Source organism: Heptranchias perlo, chromosome 38 (genome assembly GCF_035084215.1).
Source record: "Heptranchias perlo isolate sHepPer1 chromosome 38, sHepPer1.hap1, whole genome shotgun sequence".
NCBI classification, from domain to species: domain Eukaryota; kingdom Metazoa; phylum Chordata; class Chondrichthyes; order Hexanchiformes; family Hexanchidae; genus Heptranchias; species Heptranchias perlo.
The window spans coordinates 5,198,944-5,220,719 of NC_090362.1; the positions used below are offsets into that span (position 1 = coordinate 5,198,944).

The 21,776-nt window shown below is 41.4% G+C and overlaps 1 protein-coding gene across 1 annotated transcript in view; it reads right to left on the minus strand.

The window, feature by feature from the left end:
• The window catches only part of tbc1d2b (TBC1 domain family, member 2B), a 142,201-nt gene that overhangs the window by 90,328 nt on the left and 30,097 nt on the right, over nucleotides 1-21,776 (minus strand). The window contains exon 2 of the mRNA XM_067973325.1: nucleotides 16,794-16,944. Within this exon, the coding sequence (XP_067829426.1) occupies nucleotides 16,794-16,944 (151 nt within the window). The remainder of the gene's footprint in view (nucleotides 1-16,793; nucleotides 16,945-21,776) is intronic.

Genomic DNA, 21,776 nt, shown 5'->3' on the forward strand with positions numbered 1-21,776 from the left:
AGAAGGCAATGAGGGTAATCCAGTTGATATAGCTTATCTGGATTTTGAAAAGCCACTTGAAAATGTTCATCTAGTAGGAAAGGTTAAGGCTCATGGAATAGTTGGCAAATTGTCCAGATGGATTGAAGACTGACATAGAAAACGGAGCGAAAATGCTGGGTCTAGGGATAAAGTAACCAGTGGAGTTCCGCAAGGATAGTTTCTGGGACCATTGCTGATCACCAGATATGTAAATAGAGTGTCTGCCTTACTTTTAAATTTGCTGATAACACTAAGTTATAATGGGAGGGTAACAAGCAGAAAGGAGACTGATTATCTTCAGAGATTTGGACCAATTAATGCAGATGGGCCAAGGTATGGCAGGTACATTTTAACATGACAAATGCATACAAAAACATGAATGAATGTACATTTCCACCGACATTTGTCATGCTAAAATGTATTTGCCATCACACAGCGAGCCTAGAATTAGAGGACACAAGTACAAATCCACAAGCCTTGAGCAAGGTTAGAGATTAGAAAAATTGCACAGAACAGAGAAAACGTGGAAGACTTCCAGAGGAGGAAGATGATTCAGGGTTAAGTGAAACCTTTAAAAGGAAGCTGGATTATAGAATCTAGAAATTTACAGCACAGAAGGAAGCCATTTGGACCATCGTATCTGTGCCAGGTATCGATATCAGTTGAGAAACAGATATGACAAAGATGGGGTATTTCTGCCTTTCTTTAGAACAGCCATGTTAAAATTTTAACATAGAAACCTTCTTCCCTTAGCAAAGTTCACAAATGTTTTGCCTCCCAGCTTCCATTATGGGTGCAGGGCAGGTTAATTAAACTGGAAGTCAGTTACATCCAGGGGCTTTGTTTTAGGTGCAAATTGAACTATATACAGTTACAGCTACTATTATCACTGTTCCACATACCAACCGTGGGTTCTGATTTTCCCCAGGGCAGGCACTGGAGAATTCCAACCCTGGTCTGTATTTAGTTGGCTGATCTCAGCCAGTGCTGCAATCGGCCTCTGTAACCCTGGGCGATGGGGAAACGGGAGGAACCAATCCCAGAATTCCTACTTCTGACTGCTATCCATTGACTCCTGAAGTTTAGATGAACATCAAGTTAGGACAGTTTTGCAATTGTCTCGCTCCTCCCCCACACACCTAATTAAATAGTCTACTAACACTCAGTGTTTAAGCTCACCATGAAGAATGATCAACACATTACATAAAATTTACAGCAAAGAAACAGGCTTTTTGGTACAACTGGTCTATGTTGGTGTTTATGCTCCACACGAGCCTCCTCCCTCCCTACTTCATCTGACCTTATCAGCTTATCCTTCTATACCTTTCTCCCTCATGTACTTATCTAGCTTTCAGTTAAATGCATCTATGCTATTCACCTCAACCACTCCATATGGTAGCGAGTTCCACATTCTAACCACTCTCTGGGTAAAGAAGTTTCTCCTGAATTCCCTATTGGATTTATTAGTGACTTTCTTATATTTATGGCCCCCTAGTGTTAGTCTCCCCCAAAAGTGGAAACATCTTTTCCACGTCTACCCTATCAAACCCCTTCATAATTTTAAAGACCTCTATCAGGTAACCCCTCAGTCTTCTCTTTTCTCGAGAAAAGAGCCCCAGCCTGTTCAGTCTTTCAGATAGTTATAACCTCTCAGTTCTGGTATAACCCCTGAAAATCTTTTTTTCATGTTCTCCAGTGCCTCTATATCCTTTTTGTAATATGGAGATCAGAACTGTGCATGGTTCTCCAAGTGTGATCTAACCAAGGTTCTAAACAAGTTTAACATAACTTCTCTGCTTTTCAATTCTATTCCTCTAGAAATGAACCCCAGTGGTTTATTTGTATGATTTGTGACTGTGTACCCCTAGATCCCTTTGTGCCTCTATCCCATTTAGTCTTATTTTCCAGGGAGTAAGTGGCCTCCTTATTCCTCCTACCAAAATGCACCATTCATTGAGGTACCAGAGGGCAGCTTGTGGCACTGAAATCATACTCAGCACTAACCAGTACAAGGAGAGGATTGGGAAAAGGGGTGGGGGGAGGAATAGGCCAATACAACAATCATTGCTCTCTTTGGTGACAAATGAAATGGCAGTTTCAAGACAATGCAGACTGCGGACAGTAGCAAAAAGGAAACTACAATTTTTAGGCAAAATAGATTTTTTTGCTGACAAAATCTGTTAGTTTCTCTAGAATGTTCATAAAGGAAGAAAAACATGCCTTGTGAATTATTAGTGGCAGGAGGATAAAAAAATGGTCAGAACCCCTTCAGAGATTTGAGAAACCACAGACAGCCAATTTAGTTATTCACATGCAACATATGAAAACTGTTTCTACTGCCAGGAAACAATCCATAAAGCAGCCTGGTTTGGCTTCCTGCTGACTTAGCAGGATTCCAACAGAAACCATTTTTCTGTAGGTAACAAGAAATACGTTACAGTTACCATAAACTACAATATTTTACAGTATTGTTCAAAAAAGTAGAGTTCAAGTTTTAATAAGGAGGGAAATTTGTACTTTTAGTTATAAAGCACTAAACAGAGTGGAGAGAACGTTTTAAAGTGGGGCGATTCTGCGATCACTAGAACCTTTCCCATCATTTTGTTTTCAGGTGGGACGTGTGTGTGTGTGTGTGTGTGTGTGTGTGTGTGTGTGTGTGTGTGTGTGTGTGTGTGTGCACTTTATTGCTCCAAGGTACTGTACCTATGACGTTTAAAAAACAAAAGGCAAAAAACTTTACACATTAGCTCAGTGGACACATGAACTCCATTTTTATTCTCGAGTGAGGAAAGCTGTGAGTAGGACATGTACTCCAAACTTACCCACTCGATGTGCAACTGATCCAGAACTATTTTCAGCCATAGAACCATTCAAGTTTACAGTACCAAAGGAGGCTGTCTGTGCTAACTATTGACTAAAGCAATTCAATAGTAATCCCACTACCTTGCTCCTTCCCCATAACCCCACATTATCCAGTTCCCCTGATATAATGAGCTTATTTTAACTGATTAATTTAACAGTCGTTTTTGTGGTATAACAGTACTGCTGGATATGCCATCACAAAGTGTTGGGATGGAGCAAGTCTAATTTCACACACACACACATTTTGAAGAGAAAAACAATCTTTCTCCGATGGCTACATAACCAGATTCAGCCGTTAACCGGTCCAGTACTTGCACTGATATTAAACAGATCAATTTAGAGAAGCCGCTGAATGGAATTTGGTCTCTAATAAAAGTCTTCTCTTCCTTGCCAAGCCAAAAGAAGTAGTAATATTCCAATGTTTTCCTTTGGTCTTTGGCCAGTTTGCTCCTGGAGCATTTCTGTTGTCTGGACTATTCGTGCAGTTATTGAATATTTTGGTAGCTTTTCAATCAAATATGGTCTCAAAACAGATTTTTTTTTGCAGTTCAGAACTCAAAAATGGCAATCCCCACCTTGTTCGGAGGAGAAATCTGCCAGATCAGGCAGAAGGATACGGCACTAACAGAAAATGAGAGATCAAAAACTACTCTAACCATTACTTAAGCTTTACATGTGCAATTATCCTCAAAGGCAAACTGCAAATCTGTCCTTCTTTCCCCAATGCCAAGTTTCCATGTCATGAAGCCAAGTTACAGCATTTAGGATCTAATCTGCAGCCCACTGCCAAATGCACTGAAAATCGCTCCAAATCGGACTCCATAGAGTCACTGAAATTATATACTGTATGGTTTTTAACTAGATCACTAAAAAGTGCAGACGTTGCATGCTTTAAATATATGGAGCAGTGCACAAGGCTATCACTGTAGTGAGTCATGAAAACTGAGTGAAAAAGCAACCTTTACACCAGATGTTATAGGTCTTGGTCTTGCTCTTGCTAAACCAAAAATACCAAAAGCATCAGAACATGAGAAAATGATCCCCTGCCTTGGGTTAGACATCTCTTTCCACCCACACATCAAACAGCACGGTTGACAGTATCAGATGCTGAAGAGAGGTCAAAGAGGACAAGAAGGGGCAACCATGGTTATTGTTAGAGGAAGTGACTTTGGCCAGGGCTGTTAGTTAGTGCTCTAAATCAAATTACATCCCTTTTCCCTTACATCACAAAGACTAGGTGGGCTGTCAGTATGTTTCAACACATGCTCAGATATAAAAGATCATTTTTAATGAACTGACGATCCTTTTATCATGACTACACAGAGACCTGCGGACCAGCTTAACCTGTGAATCATCGGAGCAGTTACTTTAAAAATAGTTTTGCCCTTAAGATTTCTTTCCTGCCACTATTCCACATGCACAAGGCAACATTCTCACAGGTTCCTCTGCCACTAAAAAATGTTAAAAGTAACTCACTAGCTTTCTTTAGCCCTCCTTCCTCTCACAGGGGAACCATCCGAGTGAAGTCTCCAGGTTTACATGTAAAACCACGAGTGTGAACTCAAGTCCAATCGTTCTGTGGCCCAATAAACAAGCAGAGCATAGGAAGATAGGAACAGGAGCTGGCCATTTAGTCCCTTGTTCTGCCATTCAATGAGATCATGGCTGATCTGTGACCTAACTCCATATACCTGCCTTAGCCCCATATCCCTTAATGCCTTTAGTTAACAAAAATCTATCAATCTCAGATTTAATTTAACAATTGAGCGAGCATCAACTGCCTTTTGCGCAAGAGAGTTCCAAACTTCTACCACCCTTCGTGTGTAGAAGTGTTCCCTAACCTCACTCCTGAAAGTCTTGGCTCAAACTTTTAGGCTGTGTCCCCTAGTCCTAGACTCCCCAACCAGCGGTAATAGTTTCTCTCTATCTACCCTTTCAGTTCCCCTTAATATCTGGAAAACTTTGATTAAATCACCCGTTAATCTTCTAAATTCCAGGGAATACAACCCTGGTTTGAGTCGTGCTTTGGTATGGGAAGCCTGATGGCTCAGTGGAAAAATGCATCATGTTGTGTGGTGTGGTCTGTGCCACGGAGACCAGAAAGTTTCCTGGTTCAAATTCTTGTCAGTGTTGAGTTAACTAATCTTAGTGCAATTAACAGCGTCCCCAAACTAGGAAGGGGAAAAAACATCTGCCAGGGTTTCCTATTTATGGGCTCTGCAGACTATATCCTAACTCGCACCAAGTCCCATTCACCCATCACCCCTGGGCTTGCTGACCTACATTGGCTCCTGGTCTATCAACGCTTCAATTTTAAAATTCTCATCCTTGTTTTCAAATCCCTCCATGGCCTCGCCCCCTTCCTATATCTGTAACCTTCTCCAGCCCTACAATCCTCTGAGGTCTCTGCTCTCCTCCAATTCTGGCCTCTTGTGCGTTCTCGATTTTCAGCGCTCCACCGTTGGCTGCCATGCCTTCAGCTGCCTAGCCCCATAGCTCTGGAATTCCCTCTCTAAACCTCTCCGACTCTCTACCTCTCTCTCCTCCTGTAAGACGCTTCTTAAAACCTACCTTGTTGACCAAGCTTTTGGTCACCTGTCCCAATATTTCTATGTAACTCGGTGAGAAGCGCCTTGGGATCTTTTACTATGTTAAAGGCGCTATATAAATGCAAGTTGCCATTGTTGTTGTTAATTGCTATCAGGTGATCTCTGCAGAAATATTTGCATTTGCAGGTGTTGGATGAAGACATGACGCTTGCCTGTGACGCCCCTCATGATAAAATAATCTTATGACACTCACCATTTATGCTCACACATGAATGGCCAACTTGGGTGTGGTGCCAGAGAACTGGGGATACCCATGGAGCCATACTCCTGCATAAGTTAGTGCCTTCAAAAAGAGGCACAGAAACAAGGGAAATTGTGGGGGACGGGAGGGAGATAAAAGACATTTGAGAATATCTTAATGCAAAACGCATGGCTTGGGTTTTTTTTTTGACTTTTAGAATATGTACTAAAAATTGGAAGGGCAGAATTACACAAAATAAAGAACAGATTTCCATCGACTGACTGATGGCAACACTTGATTGACGTGATTCAACATATTCCTCCAAACATTTTTCCCAGCAAAGGGACTTCTCTCCTTCCCTAGAAAATCTGTACAGAAGCACATTTCATAGGTTATACAGCAAAATTGAATACAGTACATTAATTAAATTATTGCATCACTTTTTTGGGGGAGGCATAAATTCTTTACAAGTTAGAAATCCTGCAGCAGTGGAGAGAGTAAATATCAAACATCCTTAATTTATACAACAGGAAAATGCCACTACTTTAACATTATGAAAGTTTCCTTCTTACAGACAGAGCACTGCTTCCTTCACAACACACATCCTGCTGCAGCTGTTGGTTTTGTTGATCAGATTGCCTGGATCATCTATAAACAAATCCCACTAGCATTTGGTGAATAACTTGTCCATTATACAGAAGGGACTTCAAGAAATGCTGCCTGTATGTCTTAACGTATTTCTTCTTGGACTGGACGACAACAATATGCCGCCTTCCTTTCCAGGGCATCTTGTCTCAACTTCAGCCCATAAATCAAATCGAGTTTGGTCATCTCAACCCAGCTCATTGTATTTGAGTGAGATTGCCAGTTTACGGTGAATCTGCAGAGACCATTAGGATGACCCTTGGGGAGGTGGAAAATTCACATTGGGTTAGGGGTAATCTTCTGAGATTAAGATTAGAGTAAATAGTTTGGGTGGAGCAGAGAGAAATTAATTTTGCAACAGACTTGCTATACTTGACCAGAAAGCACTTGGTGATACAAGGCACCAACAATAGAAGGCAAAGCTGAGACGAGACTGTAAGCTGTTGTGCCACCTAGGCCCAAAGGGGGCCAATTTTAACCGAACCAGCCCATCGGGAAACTGATGGGATCAGGTGCGACGCTAGTTTTACACCCTGCCTGATTTTACTCTCCTGAAGTCAAATGGAGAGCAATATTGGGCGGGGTGTAAAACCTACGTTCCTACGTTCCACCTTATCCCGTGGGTTTCCCACCCGGTGAATTATGTTCAAATTACCCCAATGTTTCTCCTCTGCACAAACGCCCTCACTTTGATAAGCATGAACAACTCCCCAACAGATACATTTTTTATTCTAATTTTAAAAAGTGATCATAATTAGACTGTTGGGACGTTCAGACATTCATTACACTTTTCTTTTCTCCATTCCAACTTTGTTGGCTTCTAAATACGTTAATAGGAAATATGCAAAACAAACTTGATTAAGTTGGATTGGACATTCTTAAGAAACTTCTCATTTTCAGGTCAGAAGGTTTGTTGACTTTAAAATTGTTACGTTGGCTCAATGGGTAGCCTTCCAGTTGGAGTTAAAAAAATATGCATCCGTGTCCCACACTAAAACTGGAGCACATAATTCCGGCCAACATTCCAGTGCAGTAGTGAGGGAGCGCAAGCATCCTTCAGATGAGCGCTTAAACCAAGGCTCAACCAACACCACTACAAACAGATTAATTGGCCATTCATCTCAATGCTGTTTGTAGATCATTCTGTGCTCAAAATGGCTGACATGTTTGCCCACACAAAGGACCTACAAAAAATAGATCAAAGTATTCTTTAAATGGTAAGATGCTAGGAACAGTGGATGAGCAGAGAGATTTAGGGGTCCATGTAGAGAAATCACCAAAAGCTTGTGGACAAGTACAAAAAAATAATTTAAATGGCTAATGGATTATTGGCCTTTATTTCAAAGGGGCTGGAATACAAAGGGGGTGGAAGTTATGCTACAGTTGTATAAAGCTCTGGTCAGACCACATCTCAGGTACTGAGTTCAGTTCTGGACACCGAATTCAGGAGGGATATATTGGCCTTGGAAGGGATGCAGTGCAGATTCATCAGAATGATACTGAGGACAGGTTGCAAAGACTAGGCTTGTATTCCCTGGAGTATAGAAGATTAAGGGGTGCCTCAGAAAATTAAAGGATTTGATTGGTTAGGAAGAGAAAAACTATTCCTCTGTTGTGAGTGTCCAGAATAAGGGGAAATAGCCTTAAAATTAGAACTAGGCCGTTCAGAGGTGATGTCAGGAAGCACTCCTTCACACAGAGTAGTGGGAATCTGGAACGCTTTCCCCCAAAAAGCAGTTGAGGCTGGGGGTCAATTGAAATTTTCAAGACAGAGATAGATAGGTTTTTGTTAGGCAAGGGTATTAAGGGACATGAGCCAAGGCAGGTAAATAGAGTTGAGATACAGATCAGCCATGGTCTAAGTGAATGGTGGAACAGGCTCGAGGGGCTGAATGGCCTACTCCTGTTTTTGTGGTCCTACAACAATGACCGCATTTCACTGTGTGAAGCACTTTGAGAAATCCTTGAGTCGCTACATAAATGCAAGCCTTTATATCATATCTTTTAGACTATTGGTTTTTGTAAACTCTTCTGGTGGTGGATTTGAAGCACTGTTTATGGCATCGTAAGATCACATGAAAACCCTAGTATCTCCCAAACAGCTTTACAGTTGGACTGTTGTGCTGTTATACAAATCATTTTCACATTATGTTCAGAGATTTAACTTGCTGATAGGAAAGTAAGTCTCCGTGGGATTGGTATGTGTGACGATCCGGATTCTTTCCCCTTAGTCTGGTTCAGTAATAACTGAAGTCGAATACATTTTAAAGTTCAGCACAACTTTAATAGCAGGGTTCTTAGTCTGCAGCATTGATTTGGACTCCTGATAGAGTCCCTCTATGCTGGCAGAGCAAGAACAAAAACATACAGAAATCCACACGTTTTTATACAAATCAATAGGGTTGGAACATACTTAACGAGGGTCAACACCAATCATAAGCCGGGCATAGGTTGCCATGCGGGGTTACATTATTTCCGGCCAATCATAAATAATCATGTGCTGACCATGTTGCTGTTAGACATCAAAGGGGATACTTCCTCATCTTCCAATTTGGAATGTTCTTCCCTGTTCCTTCTGTTCCTTATCTCCCAACCTGGAATGTCTTTCAACTTTGGCTAAGCTCGTTACCTATATTGATCTGCCATAAACATGGAGACATTCAGACCAGTCCTTGAATCACATCAAAGACTCTACATTGCTAAGACCATGCAAACCTGCTGACTACGCAAACATATGGCCCAGCAGGAGGGCCAGGCCACTTGTATCAATCTCAGTTACTAACTAATTAACCCTTTCTAACCATTTTGCATTCTGCTTCTTTGCCACGTAGGCATTTTAATATTTTACCGAAAACTGACCACGTAGGGATTCTCATGTGCAGTGGTTATTACACTGCTTCACTCCTCCAGAACCTTGTTTCAAACCTCCATACTGATGGGATTAAAGTTTCTCTTCCTCTCATGGTCTCAACAGTTCTTTGTGAATGGAATCTGGACAGTGTCAACTCAGTTCATAGTGGGCCCATGTCCACAATGAAAAAAAATTAAATGGACTCACATCTGGAAGAGCAGCATATAATTAAGTACAGATCACAAAGTGGATGTTGGCGAGCAGACCCAATTGAAAGTGCCATTTTCATATATTTAATTTTATACAATATTCAATCCTAACACAAGAACTGGTCTTTAAACCTCAATTCCAGAAACGCAGACACAGAAACTAAGATATTAAGCTGAAGATGGAGATATTAATTTAGCTGTGATTAAATTGTACATTATTGGGCCAGATTTTGCAGTAAAAATAACGGCGAGGCTAACAGTGCTCACTCGCCATTATTCACGTGCAAATCAGACAGCAACTTCCAACAATCGCACATGTGCAGTTAAACGCAGAAATCTGGAAGTTGCAGTACCAGACACCCGGCTCCTCCAAAAGCTGCTCTCGCCACCTGGCTACACGCGTGAAGTTGCTGTACTGATGTCGCAGATATGGACTAAAGTTGCCAACAAAGGTTAAGGCAAGTCATTTCAAGTCTAAGTACCATTTTAACGGCATGGTAATTCTTAATTACTGCCAAACAACCTCTCTGACACTCAAAATTAACTTTTACAAATGTGGAGTCTCGTTCCTTCAGCTTTTAATTATCGTTGGACATTTTTTAAAAATGTCAATAAAACTTTTTAAAAAAACTTTTTCTTTGTCTCCTTTAACTCTGTCCCTTAATCCAATATTTCTTTCCCTCCATTTTTCTTACTGTACCAGATTTGACATTGAATTCACTATTCTAACTTATGTTTCCTGGTTCTGACTACGCTGTTATTTACGATGCTTCAATCTGATTGATTAAGGAGATACACAGTTGCTTGCCCTGTTCACACAGGTCCCAGATGCCCTGTAGAGGGCACCATGGTTTTAGGATCTCTAATTTAGAGGAACTTGCCGTGTAAAAGCTCATAGAAAGTCTATGGGCAAGTGCAAGTCTAAAACGGCTACTGGCGTTTGTTCGCTGCTCACAGCAAAATCCAGCCCAATGTGGTTTTTTTTGGAAATACAGAAATGCAGTAGTTTCAGCCTGTCAAAATTAAATAAATGTCTCTTAGTCAGTTAAATGTCCTGACCCATTTCAAGGCTTAATTGATTCTTCAAAAAAATCCCCAAGTGGGGATATCCACATATCCGCAAAAATCTCCGAGATTGTAAAGAATCAGATAAGCTCTAACATTGGCTAGTGGACATTTCTGTGGTCCAGAACAGCAACTCAGTTAAGTTGATTTGGTGGCATGCTAAGCAGTTGGGGGGTGGGAGTGGGAATGGGTAAAGGAAGGAGTGAAGGGCAGGAAGTTGCTCTGATCATTTGACCAAACACTGGGATCAAACTACAAAAGAGGAAGGCTGTTCAACTCACTTGCTCATTTTTCCACAGTAGCCTATTCCCCCGAACACACCATCTAAATGTCTCTTGAATGATTTCAGAGTTTTGCCTCCACTATTTTACTGGAAGACCATTCCAGTATTAATCACTTTGCATGACATGCTTCCCATCAGCAGCCCTGAACTAGGCTTTTACCCTTGCAGTTGTGGTTTAACTGAACAAGAGCCTAAGGTTTCTAGCCTACCCTCATAACTCAGGACTCTGACACCAAGTTACATCATGGCCCAGAGCTTCAAGCCTGATGCAAGCCAAGCACAAACTGAAAATGCTAGCTTTAATTGGGTACCCAGTCGTGAATGAGCCAAAAGTATGAACACATGCTGATGTTACCGGTAGAATCAGCCATTATACAGCCCTGCGTTGGGATATTTCTTTAAACTTGGATATAACCATACGACTACATCCATTGAGCTAGTTTTAAGAATGCAAGCTTTTACCACATCTTAATATCCAGTCAACTTGTAGTTTAAAACTTCTGTACTTACTTTTCTTTTCATTTCCCTTCCTACTCCTCCAAAAATAAACACACATACATAAATCCTACCGGCAGCTGCAGTTCCCCACACTGTCTTTAATGAGGCTGCCTGAGTCATAAACTGCTCAATGACCAGAGGCAAAAGCCACTCCATTATAAGTCTCTAAGAGGCAATGATTACAGTAAGACATGTTAATATTTTACCTTCTCCTTCCTCTAGAGACTATTGTTCCAATTCACTGTAGTATTGTTTGGAATACCAATTACTGCAATACCTTGTCCCCGCTGCATAATCATAAAGATTATTGGTTTAACAAGCAGTTTTACTGCCCTACAATAAAGATAGGTGCTCTCTGCTCTTAAACAAATAATCAACAGAAGGACCTTTACAGAAAAGCTCTCAAAGTTAACAAAAGGTACTTCATTTTGCATTTGTAACTTAGCCCAATGCATTCAGAATTTCATTTAAACTAGTTATGCAAAAGTAACTACTCTACTTTAAACCAGCTGGTATGGAAATTTCACAAGATCACTGTAATGCAGATTTCAGATTGCTGTTGGTTTGATATACAAGTTATTTGGTTCTCGAAATGCCAGGGTACATGTGGGACTTTTACTGGAAATATAAACAGGGTGTGACCTATTCACTTAATGTCAAATACTTTCAGATTAAAAGGATTTAAAATACATGCAAAATTGTGATCTTTGGATAACAGGGTTTGAATTCAACCCAAAGGGCTCAGCAATCTTCTCTTTTTAAAAAAAATAAAGTTTAGGCACTTTATATAAAAATGTATTCTTTAGCAGATACAACCCAACTGCCTTTAGATTAGACTAAGTTGCTATCCAAACATTATTAGGCCACACAGTGTGAACCATGTAAAGCTGGTGTAGTGTAGATGGGAGCAGAAAGTTGCAAACGGACATTGATAGATTAAGTGAGTGGGCAAAACTGTGGCAGGTGGAGTACAATGTGGGAAAGTGTGAGGCCATCCACTTTGGACCCAAGAAAGAAAGATCAGAGTATTTTCTAAATGGCGAGAAGCTAGGACCTATGGATCAGCAGAGAGATTATGGGGTCCAAATACAGAAATCACAGTTAGTGGACAGGTACAAAAAATAATCAAAAAGACTAATGGAATGTTGGCCTTTAGCTCAAGAGGGTTGGAATACAAAAGGGTGAAAGTTATGTTACAGCTGCAGAGAGCTCTGGTTAGACCCCAATTCGAGTACTGCATTCAGTTCTGGGCACCGCTCCTGGGGAAGGATATACTGGCCTTGGAGGTGGTGCAGCGCAGATTCACCAGAATGATACCAGGGCTAAAAGTGTTAAATTAGGCGGACAGATTGCATAGGCTATGCTTGTATTCCCTTGAATATAGAAGATTAAAGGGTGATCTAATTGAGGTGTTTAAGATGATTAAAGGAGTTGATAGAGTAGATAGAGAGAAACTATTCCTCTGGTGGGGGAGTCCAGAACAAGGGGGCATAACTTTAAAATCAGAGGTAGGCCGTTCAGGGGTGATGTCAGAAAGCATTTCTTCACAAAGGGTAGTGGAAATCTGGAACACTCTCCCCCAAAAATCTGTTGAGGCTGGGGGTCAATTGAAAATTTCAAAACTGAGATTGATAGATTTTTTATTAGGCAAGGGTATTAAGGGTTAATGAACCAAAGCAGGTAGATGGAGTTAAAATGCACATCAGCCATAATCTAATTGAATGGCATAACAGGCTCAATGGGCTGAATGGCCTACCCCTGTTCCTATATTCCTACAGTACTTATGTAATGGGAGCTGGTACTGAGGCATGCAGAAGGAGTTTTGCATTGTATCTGACCCATGCTATATACATGTAACCACAGTGCTGGGTAATATTACTGGGCACAAAGTAGCAAACAGTTTCATTTATGAGCATTTCCAACAACAGTCAGCACACAAAATTAATTTGAAAAGAAACTTGAGGATGGCTCCAATGGTCATAGATTTACTTAGTAACTTATTGAAACTAACCCTTTCTGACCACCATTATCCTACCATTTAGCCATTATAACCACCCTTAAGTAGACTTTATCCTCTGTTCATATTAAAACTGTTTTAAAAAAGACATAAATTTTAAAAAATCAATCTGCCAACATACTGCAAATACACACCACACCACACATAAGATTCCCAACTTATTTTTCCAATATTTTAACTTGGCTAGATGAAAAACCAATTGAAGATTTTTTTTTATATTCAATACACAAGACAGAATCAAGAGGATTAAATGGAATCAAGAGAGGGTTGACAGCAACCACGCTTTCTTTACTGCTCTCAATTCCATTGTTGGGTGTTGCATGCATGTACACAGGCAGGAGTTCGACATCTAGTTCAATAGAGACAGCCAAGCCCTCAATTCCAAGAGAAATTGAGAACAAAAACAAAACAGAAGCCAGATCACCTGATGTTTTTCAGTGAATCAGCTCTCATCTGCAGCTATAAACAGGACAGAAGTTTACATCAAGATCAGTAGTGATAGAAGATTGGTGACACCATATTAAGATAATTGTTTACTCTGTACTAGTGAGTCAATTAGATGAATTTATTGTCAACACTTCAGCTCTGAAATGCTCAATATATATGAAGCTTCTGTACTGCACATCTTTTCAGCATAAAACTCAGAATTGCTATCATTTTAAAATCAGTTCCCAAATTTAATTGAGCATGTACATATTCCAACATGGTAACAAATAAGTTAGACCCATAGCAATCCAGTATCCTCTTCACTGAATCACGATTGTAATCAGTAGTTTTACAATAGTCAGTGACAAAACAATAGTATTGATAAAATAATTAATTCCATTTGAACATTTTACCAAGCAAGGCATGGGGAGGGCCCAAAGCACTACCGTTATAGAGTGCGCTGCCTGCAGATTGGAATACTGAAAGATAATGGACCCTGCATTCTTTTCTTTCCATCAGTACTTCATTTGAGGAAAGGAAGTCACTTTGTGGAAAGGGGTGATACCACATGCCTCTTTGTAGCAGCTGGAAAGCTTTCCACCTCTGTAACATCGCCCATCTCCACCCCGCCTTAGTTTATCTGTTGCTGAAACCCTCATCTGTGCCTTTGTTACCTATAGACTCGACTATTCCAGTGCTCTCCTGGCCGGCCTCCCTTCTTCCACCCTCCATAAACTTGAGCTCATCAAAAACTCTGCTGCCCGTATCCTAACTTGCACCAAGTCCCATTCACCCATCACCCCTGTGCTCGCTGACCTATACTGGCTCCCGGTCCAGGAATGCCTCAATTTTAAAATTCTCAACTTTGTTTTCAAATCCCTCCACGGCCTCGGCCCTCCCTATCTCTGTAACCTACTCCAGGCCGTAAAACCCTCCGAGATCTTTGCGCTCCTCCAAATTCCTGACTCTTGCGCATCCCCGATTTTCATCGCTCCACCATTGGCGGCCGTGTCTTCAGCTGCCTAGGCCCTAAGCTCTGGAATTCCCTCCCTAAACCTCTCTACCCCTCTCTCCTCCTTAAAGACGCTCCTTAAAACCTACTTCTTTGACCAAGCTTTGGTCACCTGTCCTAATATCTCCTTATGCGGTTCAGTAAGATACCGCTCCTGTGAAGCTCCTTGGAACGCTTTACTATGTTAAAGGAGCTATATAAATGCAAGTTGTTGTTGTTGTTGTTGTTGTTGTTGTTGTTGTTGTAAAAATGCAAGTTGCTGTTATCTGGTACTAGCCCATAGATCAGACTTCAGTTAAGTCTGAGTAACCAAGGATCAGCTTTTTAAAAACTGGAGAAAGAAAACGAGACAGGGGTCCAAATTGGCTTTTGGAATGACATTCACCTCCTACAGGCAGAATTGTACTGTAATAGAATTCCACGTCAGCACCCCTGACTAGACATCCCTGCAGGAAGAGGCCAAGAAAGGGAAGAAGGGAAAATACTTTTTTTTTTAAAACCAAGAAAAGGTCAATTGTGGTCTCTCAGCTACTCTAATTTCCCCCACTGTGTAAAAATTATATCTATTAAGGCCAATTATAGAATTGATATTTTGTTTCTGTAAAGTACTGATATTTTTAAAACTTTTCTTTTTAGGGGGACAAATGGAAACTCATTGGAAGAAACCAAAAATCGGGATTTAGTATTAATAACCTGGAAAAAGTAGGAGAAAGTTCCCATTAAACTACACATAACTAGATTTAATCACGCATACCTAGATCTATCAACCATCCCACCAGGGACCATTTGTGGGTCTATTAATATGCAGTACAGGAAACACTCAACTTTTAAAACACACAAACAGGCCGAGAAACCAGATTCCCTCTTAGCAAACATGTTGGCACAATTTTCCTTTCACTTCCTCTACATTCTTCCTTTATTTGAATATCTTTGTGCCGCTGCAACATTTAAAACACAAACAACTCAAGAATTAGTTCTGGCAAAAGCAACTATACTTTCATATACAAACCACCCAAGTAGCTCAGCAAATGTGTGTGCAGGTCTTTTGCCTTGATATTTTATAAACTTCGATGTAAAAAGGAACTTTAGCAAAGATTTAATCCTTTTTGTAACAGACTCAAAACACAAGTATTACAATGTGCTATACCATGGAGACTTTGTACCCATGATTCTTTCTACAGGAAGCTTGCAATGTTAGTGTAGCTAGGGTTTGAAGGAGTGTGGTATCCCACAGGGATGGTTGTTAGGAATCACTTAAAGAGTGGAAACCTCACAGCAAGTCAGCTGCCAAGTAACAGTGCGGCAGAGGGAAGGAAATTTTTTTTTTAAAAAAGACCTTTTAATGACATCTGAAAATTTCTAAAGCTTTGGGGAATCACTTTTAAACATGCATTACACAGTATGGATTGGTAACCTGAACTCAAATGTGGTTTGTTAGAATTTTTAAAAATTAATTTAAAATCAGTAAAATTAGCCCCTAACTCACCTGCTCAAAACAATTTTTTTTGCAAAGTATGTCATTTACACATGATGTGATGAAAATCTGTGGCTACTCTGGGTTCTCCCCTTCCCAAAATACTATTTGGAAAAAAAAGTGTATGTTCCTTCATAGCTTTGTATTTACCTCCATGGGCTGAATCATTCAGGAAGGTCAAGGTTTGACCTCCAGTCTGATCTCAGCCAGGGCAGCAGCAGTGATTCCACAGTCGACCTCAGTGCCCTGGGTTTGGGCCGGGGGGGTGCGGACAAAAGCAGCCTGGGACTCCTGTTCCTAACCTCCACTGGAAACGCATGTGTGGGGACATCGAGGGAGAAAACAGCATCGGGTTCAGCTGATTTCCCCATGCTCATGCTCAAATAGTCTGCCAAAACTCACCATCAAGGCTCCAAGGAGAATAAAGGCCACATGTACACAGTTACAGAGAGAGTGGTCATGGGGCCATTGTTCATTTTGGGGGGTGCAGCAATAACAAATTTTTACAAATGAACTTTATTTTTTAAAATCCTGAACAAATGATCTTTGTACAAAACAATCCAGTTTGAACACAAGTTACTCACGTTTTGTAATTAACAAACAGCAAAATTGTATTTGGACTGATTTTTTCATGACTTACCTACATCTTTAGCAACTAGACCCGTAGTTGAATCAGGGAGCGTGGGTGATATTCGATTGTCCCTTGTTCCAGCAGTGCAGTTATTACTAAACTCCCATCTCTTCTGCTGTAATTGTTGTAGCCAATACCTCATAGCCTGTGCGGTGGGAGCCTGTCAGTGCAAAACAAAGTCAATGTTTCTCCTCACATAAAATACTTTTATTTAAACTGATAGAATACGTTTGTGTGCTGAAGCCCCAATTTGCAGCTCCCTCCACATGCTGAATTCCAATCTCAGCTAGCTCTGCAATTATAGGGAGACCCGATAAAGTCAGACACTCCGCCACAAGGGCTGGTCATCACACCCAGCTACTCTCATGCACCAAGTAACTTGTTCCAGATCAATACTGGCAAAGGCCATCATGGGTGTTGTGTGGCCCAAGGAGATCGATAAAGGATATGGGTGGGGAAAAAAGCACAAAAAGACACAAATCCAGTCTTCTGGACTTTCTAATTGAGTATATAGCAATCAAAGTAAATTCCTGGCCCAAATGTTTTTCAGTACTTTCTTTAAGCCAGTGATACATTCCATAATTGGTCATCTTTACCTCAGATAAAAATAAATATCTGGGATGTTTTAGAATGTACCAGCTTTCTTGAAGTAGGACACAATCATAAAATGTCCATATGTTGATACAGATCAGCCATGATCTCCATTTAACTAAGTCAGAAGGCGCAAGGTTCGAACCCGCTCCACAGTCCTGATTGAGTGGAGACTGTAGCTCTGAATCCTGGGTTGACATCCAGCAGGATGCTCGTTGATGGGTGGCCACCCCCTCACCATATGGGTTGTGGGAGCCTATAAAACTCTCCTGCCGTGTAGGATTAACTAAAAATTTCAGCTGCTTCATCAATGACCTTCCCTCCATCATAAGGTCAGAAATGGGGATGTTCGCTGATGATTGCACAGTGTTCAGTTCCATTCGCAACCCCTCAGATAATGAAGCAGTCTGAGCCTGCATGCAGCACGACCTGGACAACATCCAGCCTTGGGCTGATATGTGGCAAGTAACATTCGCGCCAGACAAGTGCCAGGCAATGACTATCTCCAACAAGAGAGAGTCTAACCACCTCCCCTTGACATTCAACGGCATTACCATCGCCGAATCCCCCGCCATCAACATCCTGGGGGTCACCAGTGACCAGAAACTTAACTGGACCAGCAACATAAATACTGTGGCTACAAGAGCAGGTCAGAGGCTGGGTATTCTGCGGCGAGTGACTCACCTCCTGACTCCCCAAAGCCTTTCCACCATCAACAAGGCACAAGTCAGGAGTGTGATGGAATACTCTCCACTTGCCTGGATGAGTGCAGCTCCAACAACACTCAAGAAGCTCAACACCATCCAGGACAAAGCAGCCCGCTTGATTGGCACCTATCCACCACCCCAAACATTCACTCCCTTCACCATCGGCGCACTGTGGCTGCAGTGTGTACCATCCACAGGATGCACTGCAGTAACTCGCCAAGGCTTCTTCAACAGCACCTCCCAAACCAACAAACTCTACCACCTAGAAAGACAAGAGCAGCAGGCAAATGGGAACAGCACCACCTGCACGTTCCCCTCCAAGTCACACACCATCCCAACTTGGAAATATATCGCTGTTCCTTCATCATCGCTGGGTCAAAATCCTGGAACTCCCTTCCTAACAGCACTGTGGAAGAACCTTCACCACACGGACTGCAGCGGTTCAAGGCAGCGGCTCGCTACCACCTTCTCAAGGGCAATTAGGGATGGGCAATAAATGCTGGCCTCGCCAGCGACGCCCACATTCCATGAACGAATAAAAAAAAGATGATGCGGCCATGGAAGAAGCATTCACGTCGCGGCCTGTCAGACTGTTAATCAGCCTGCAAATCTTTCCACTACCTCACTATTCTCCATGAAGATACGAAAACAACAAAAAGGTATTTTAAGCGAAGAGAGAGGAACTTCACCTCTTCGCCTTTAATTGGAGTAATGTAATCAACAAGATGACAAACACTGCAGACGTTGGTCGCTGTGATCTTTATGACGAGGGATGTTTAAAAAAAATCCCTCGTCATAAAGTACACAAGCTAAATGAAAAATTTTAATACATATTCATATGGAATTTTACAGATCTCAATAGTTTTTAAAAAAAAACTTCACCTCTTTACAAACCAAAAAATGTAAAAATCCAACCTTTTTACGTCTTGTTGCTACTATTAATGCTGCAAGAACCATTGGACAGCTTACATACCAAATGTGCTACCACAGGATGTTCATTTAGCAAGACCCTATCTGGTTGACAGAAGCCCTTATTGACATTTGTGGTTTAATGGAGTTTCTGTGCTGCTGCCTGCCTCACAGATGTGGTGATATGTGGCCTTGAGTGGGTTTTTAATGCTTCATTTCTCAGAACTGCTACAAAATGATTCACACCAGACACATTTGCTTTTGTGGGAGTTAACAATTGGCCATTTAAGCATTCTTCCGTATTTCAAAAACAATGATAAATTCTAAAACAGTCCAGATATTTGTTTTCGACTGAGGTAAAGATGACCAATTGCAGAAAGCATCACTAGCTTAAAAAATACTGAAAAATGCTAGGGAGGTCAGGAATTTACCTATAATGCAATATACGCAAATAAAAGCGCCAGTGTAATAATGTTACTGAACAAAGTGTAATAATGGTGGGAATACAAAAGTTTCACATGGTCAAACTATAGGCATTTTCCATTAGGATTTTAGTGAAGTGCGATCCTGGGAAATTTTATACTGTGTCCACCTGAATTGTGGAAAAACCTCAGCAGGATAATTGCAGATTTTGTCCTTTCGAGCTTGAGATGTGCCTGGAGAAGGCATTTTGAGCTATACACTAGAGCCAATCCAGCTCTCATCAGACTCATCACCTACATGAGATCAGTCTTTTGCTCTCTTAACTTGCTTCCAACAACTCAACTACCTCTCCTCTGGCCAATGCTAGCCATTGTAAACTGCTCCCTTTCCACAAGCATTGCCCCCATCCCTTTCAAAACTACTGTCACACTCTCCTTAAAAAGCTCACCCTCAGCCCTGTCAAACTGCTGTCCCATCTTTAACCTTTTCTTCCCTATAAGGACCTTGAACATGTCATCACAAAGCTGCATGCTCTCCTCTCCCACTACTTCCTGTTTAAATACTTCAGGCTGATTTCCATCCTGGTGAAAGTGGTCTGCCCCTGGTCATAGTCACCAATCCTATGTGACTACCACTGCAATCATTTATCCTTCGGTTACAAATTCAGGTCTGCTGTAGATACATTCCCAGGTTCAGTGGCATCAGTCACTCCCTTAAGTGGTCTGAACGTCTTACTTTAATGGAAGTTTACACACACTTTCTTATGACTACTTGCATGATAGCGTAACACTGTTAGAGATGTCACTGTATTCATCCCCTTGTGATCTGAACTAGTTCCTCGTCTCTTTCGCCCATGTGTTATTTCAATCTCTCCAAAGGCGGACCAAGTTAACACGAGATTTGGCGAGGCTTCGTTCAAATACTTCATTCCACAGTAGTAATGATCAGATTCACATTGTTCAATTAATACAACTTACTACCGTGTAACAGCATAAAAGTAATGAGCATGCTATGTTACCCCACATCAGTGGGTCATCTTGCTTGATAGACAAACTCCTCTGCATTCTGACTTCATGAGCCTGCCATTTTGGGACCTTTCCACCACAGCAGCTTCTCTGTTGAAAAAGCTGGAGTGCCTTTTATGTATCTATAACTCTGGCTTATTCTGGATTGTTTACAGTTAGAGATCAGAAACCTGCCAACACAATTGGTGTGCAATACGCATCGATTACGAAGCTGAGCTACCAAATTGCTTACTGTTTTGCTGTCTATGAGGAAACAATATCAAAGCTAGTTCATTTATCTCAGAACCCTTTTCTAAAAAAAAACACTTGCAGCAATACACTGAGCTTTTAAAACACAACATTTAAAATAGCTAATTTTTAAATCCTTTCTGTGCAAAAATGGTCAAATGATCCCAAACAGTGAAAACCTCCCTGCCTAGTGAGTCACTCCATCCTCCTCCAGCTCCTGCCCTCCATGGTATCGCTACCTCATGGTTCTTCCACCAACATAGCCAGTTCATCCCCTGCAATGGCTTCTCCTGCTGGATGTGCACTTTCAAACTTGACCTCCATCTATCCCTCTTCTATATCCTGTTCCTCGTCAATGCTATCCATAACATGGGGTTAGGTTCCATATGCCTGCTGATGACACCCAGCATTGTTTCACCAACTGCTCTTGACTCAATGACCATCATTGTGCCATCTGACTGTTTGTCCAACTAAGTTGTGTATGAGCAAGAATATTCTCCAGTTTACCATTGGCTATACTAAAGACCCTCTGCTCAGTTCCCCAAGAAACTCTGCGCTCTAGCCCCAATTCCATCTAACTTTTTGGCTGCTAGCTCAGGCTGATTGCAACTGTGCACAACTTCAGTAATCTGTTTACTCAGAGTTTTAAACCCCATTTCCTATCCTTCACTAAGGCCACAAATGTTTACCTCCAACGCTATGTACCGCCATCCAAACCTCATCCTCAACACCATCGAAAATCTCACCTACGCCTTCTCCTGAGTTCCACCTTACACAAACCCCAAGTCATCCAAAGCTGTGCTGTCTGCATCTTATCACACACTTTCCACCCCTATGCTCGCTGATCTCCATTGGCTCCCTATCCTCCCAACACATTGATTTCAAAATCCTCCTGCATGTTTACTGATCCCTCCACGGTCTCGCTCCATCTTTGTTTAAACAATGGGAAAGTTTCAGCAACAGGAGAAATTAGAACAGAGATAGTCAAAAATAAAAATGCTGCACTAACTCCTCTACTCCATGAGGGACAGCCATATACATAGCTTCTCTTCACATAGTTTTTAAAACTGTGTCACTGAACTGTGCATATGGTAGAACACTGTGCTGCA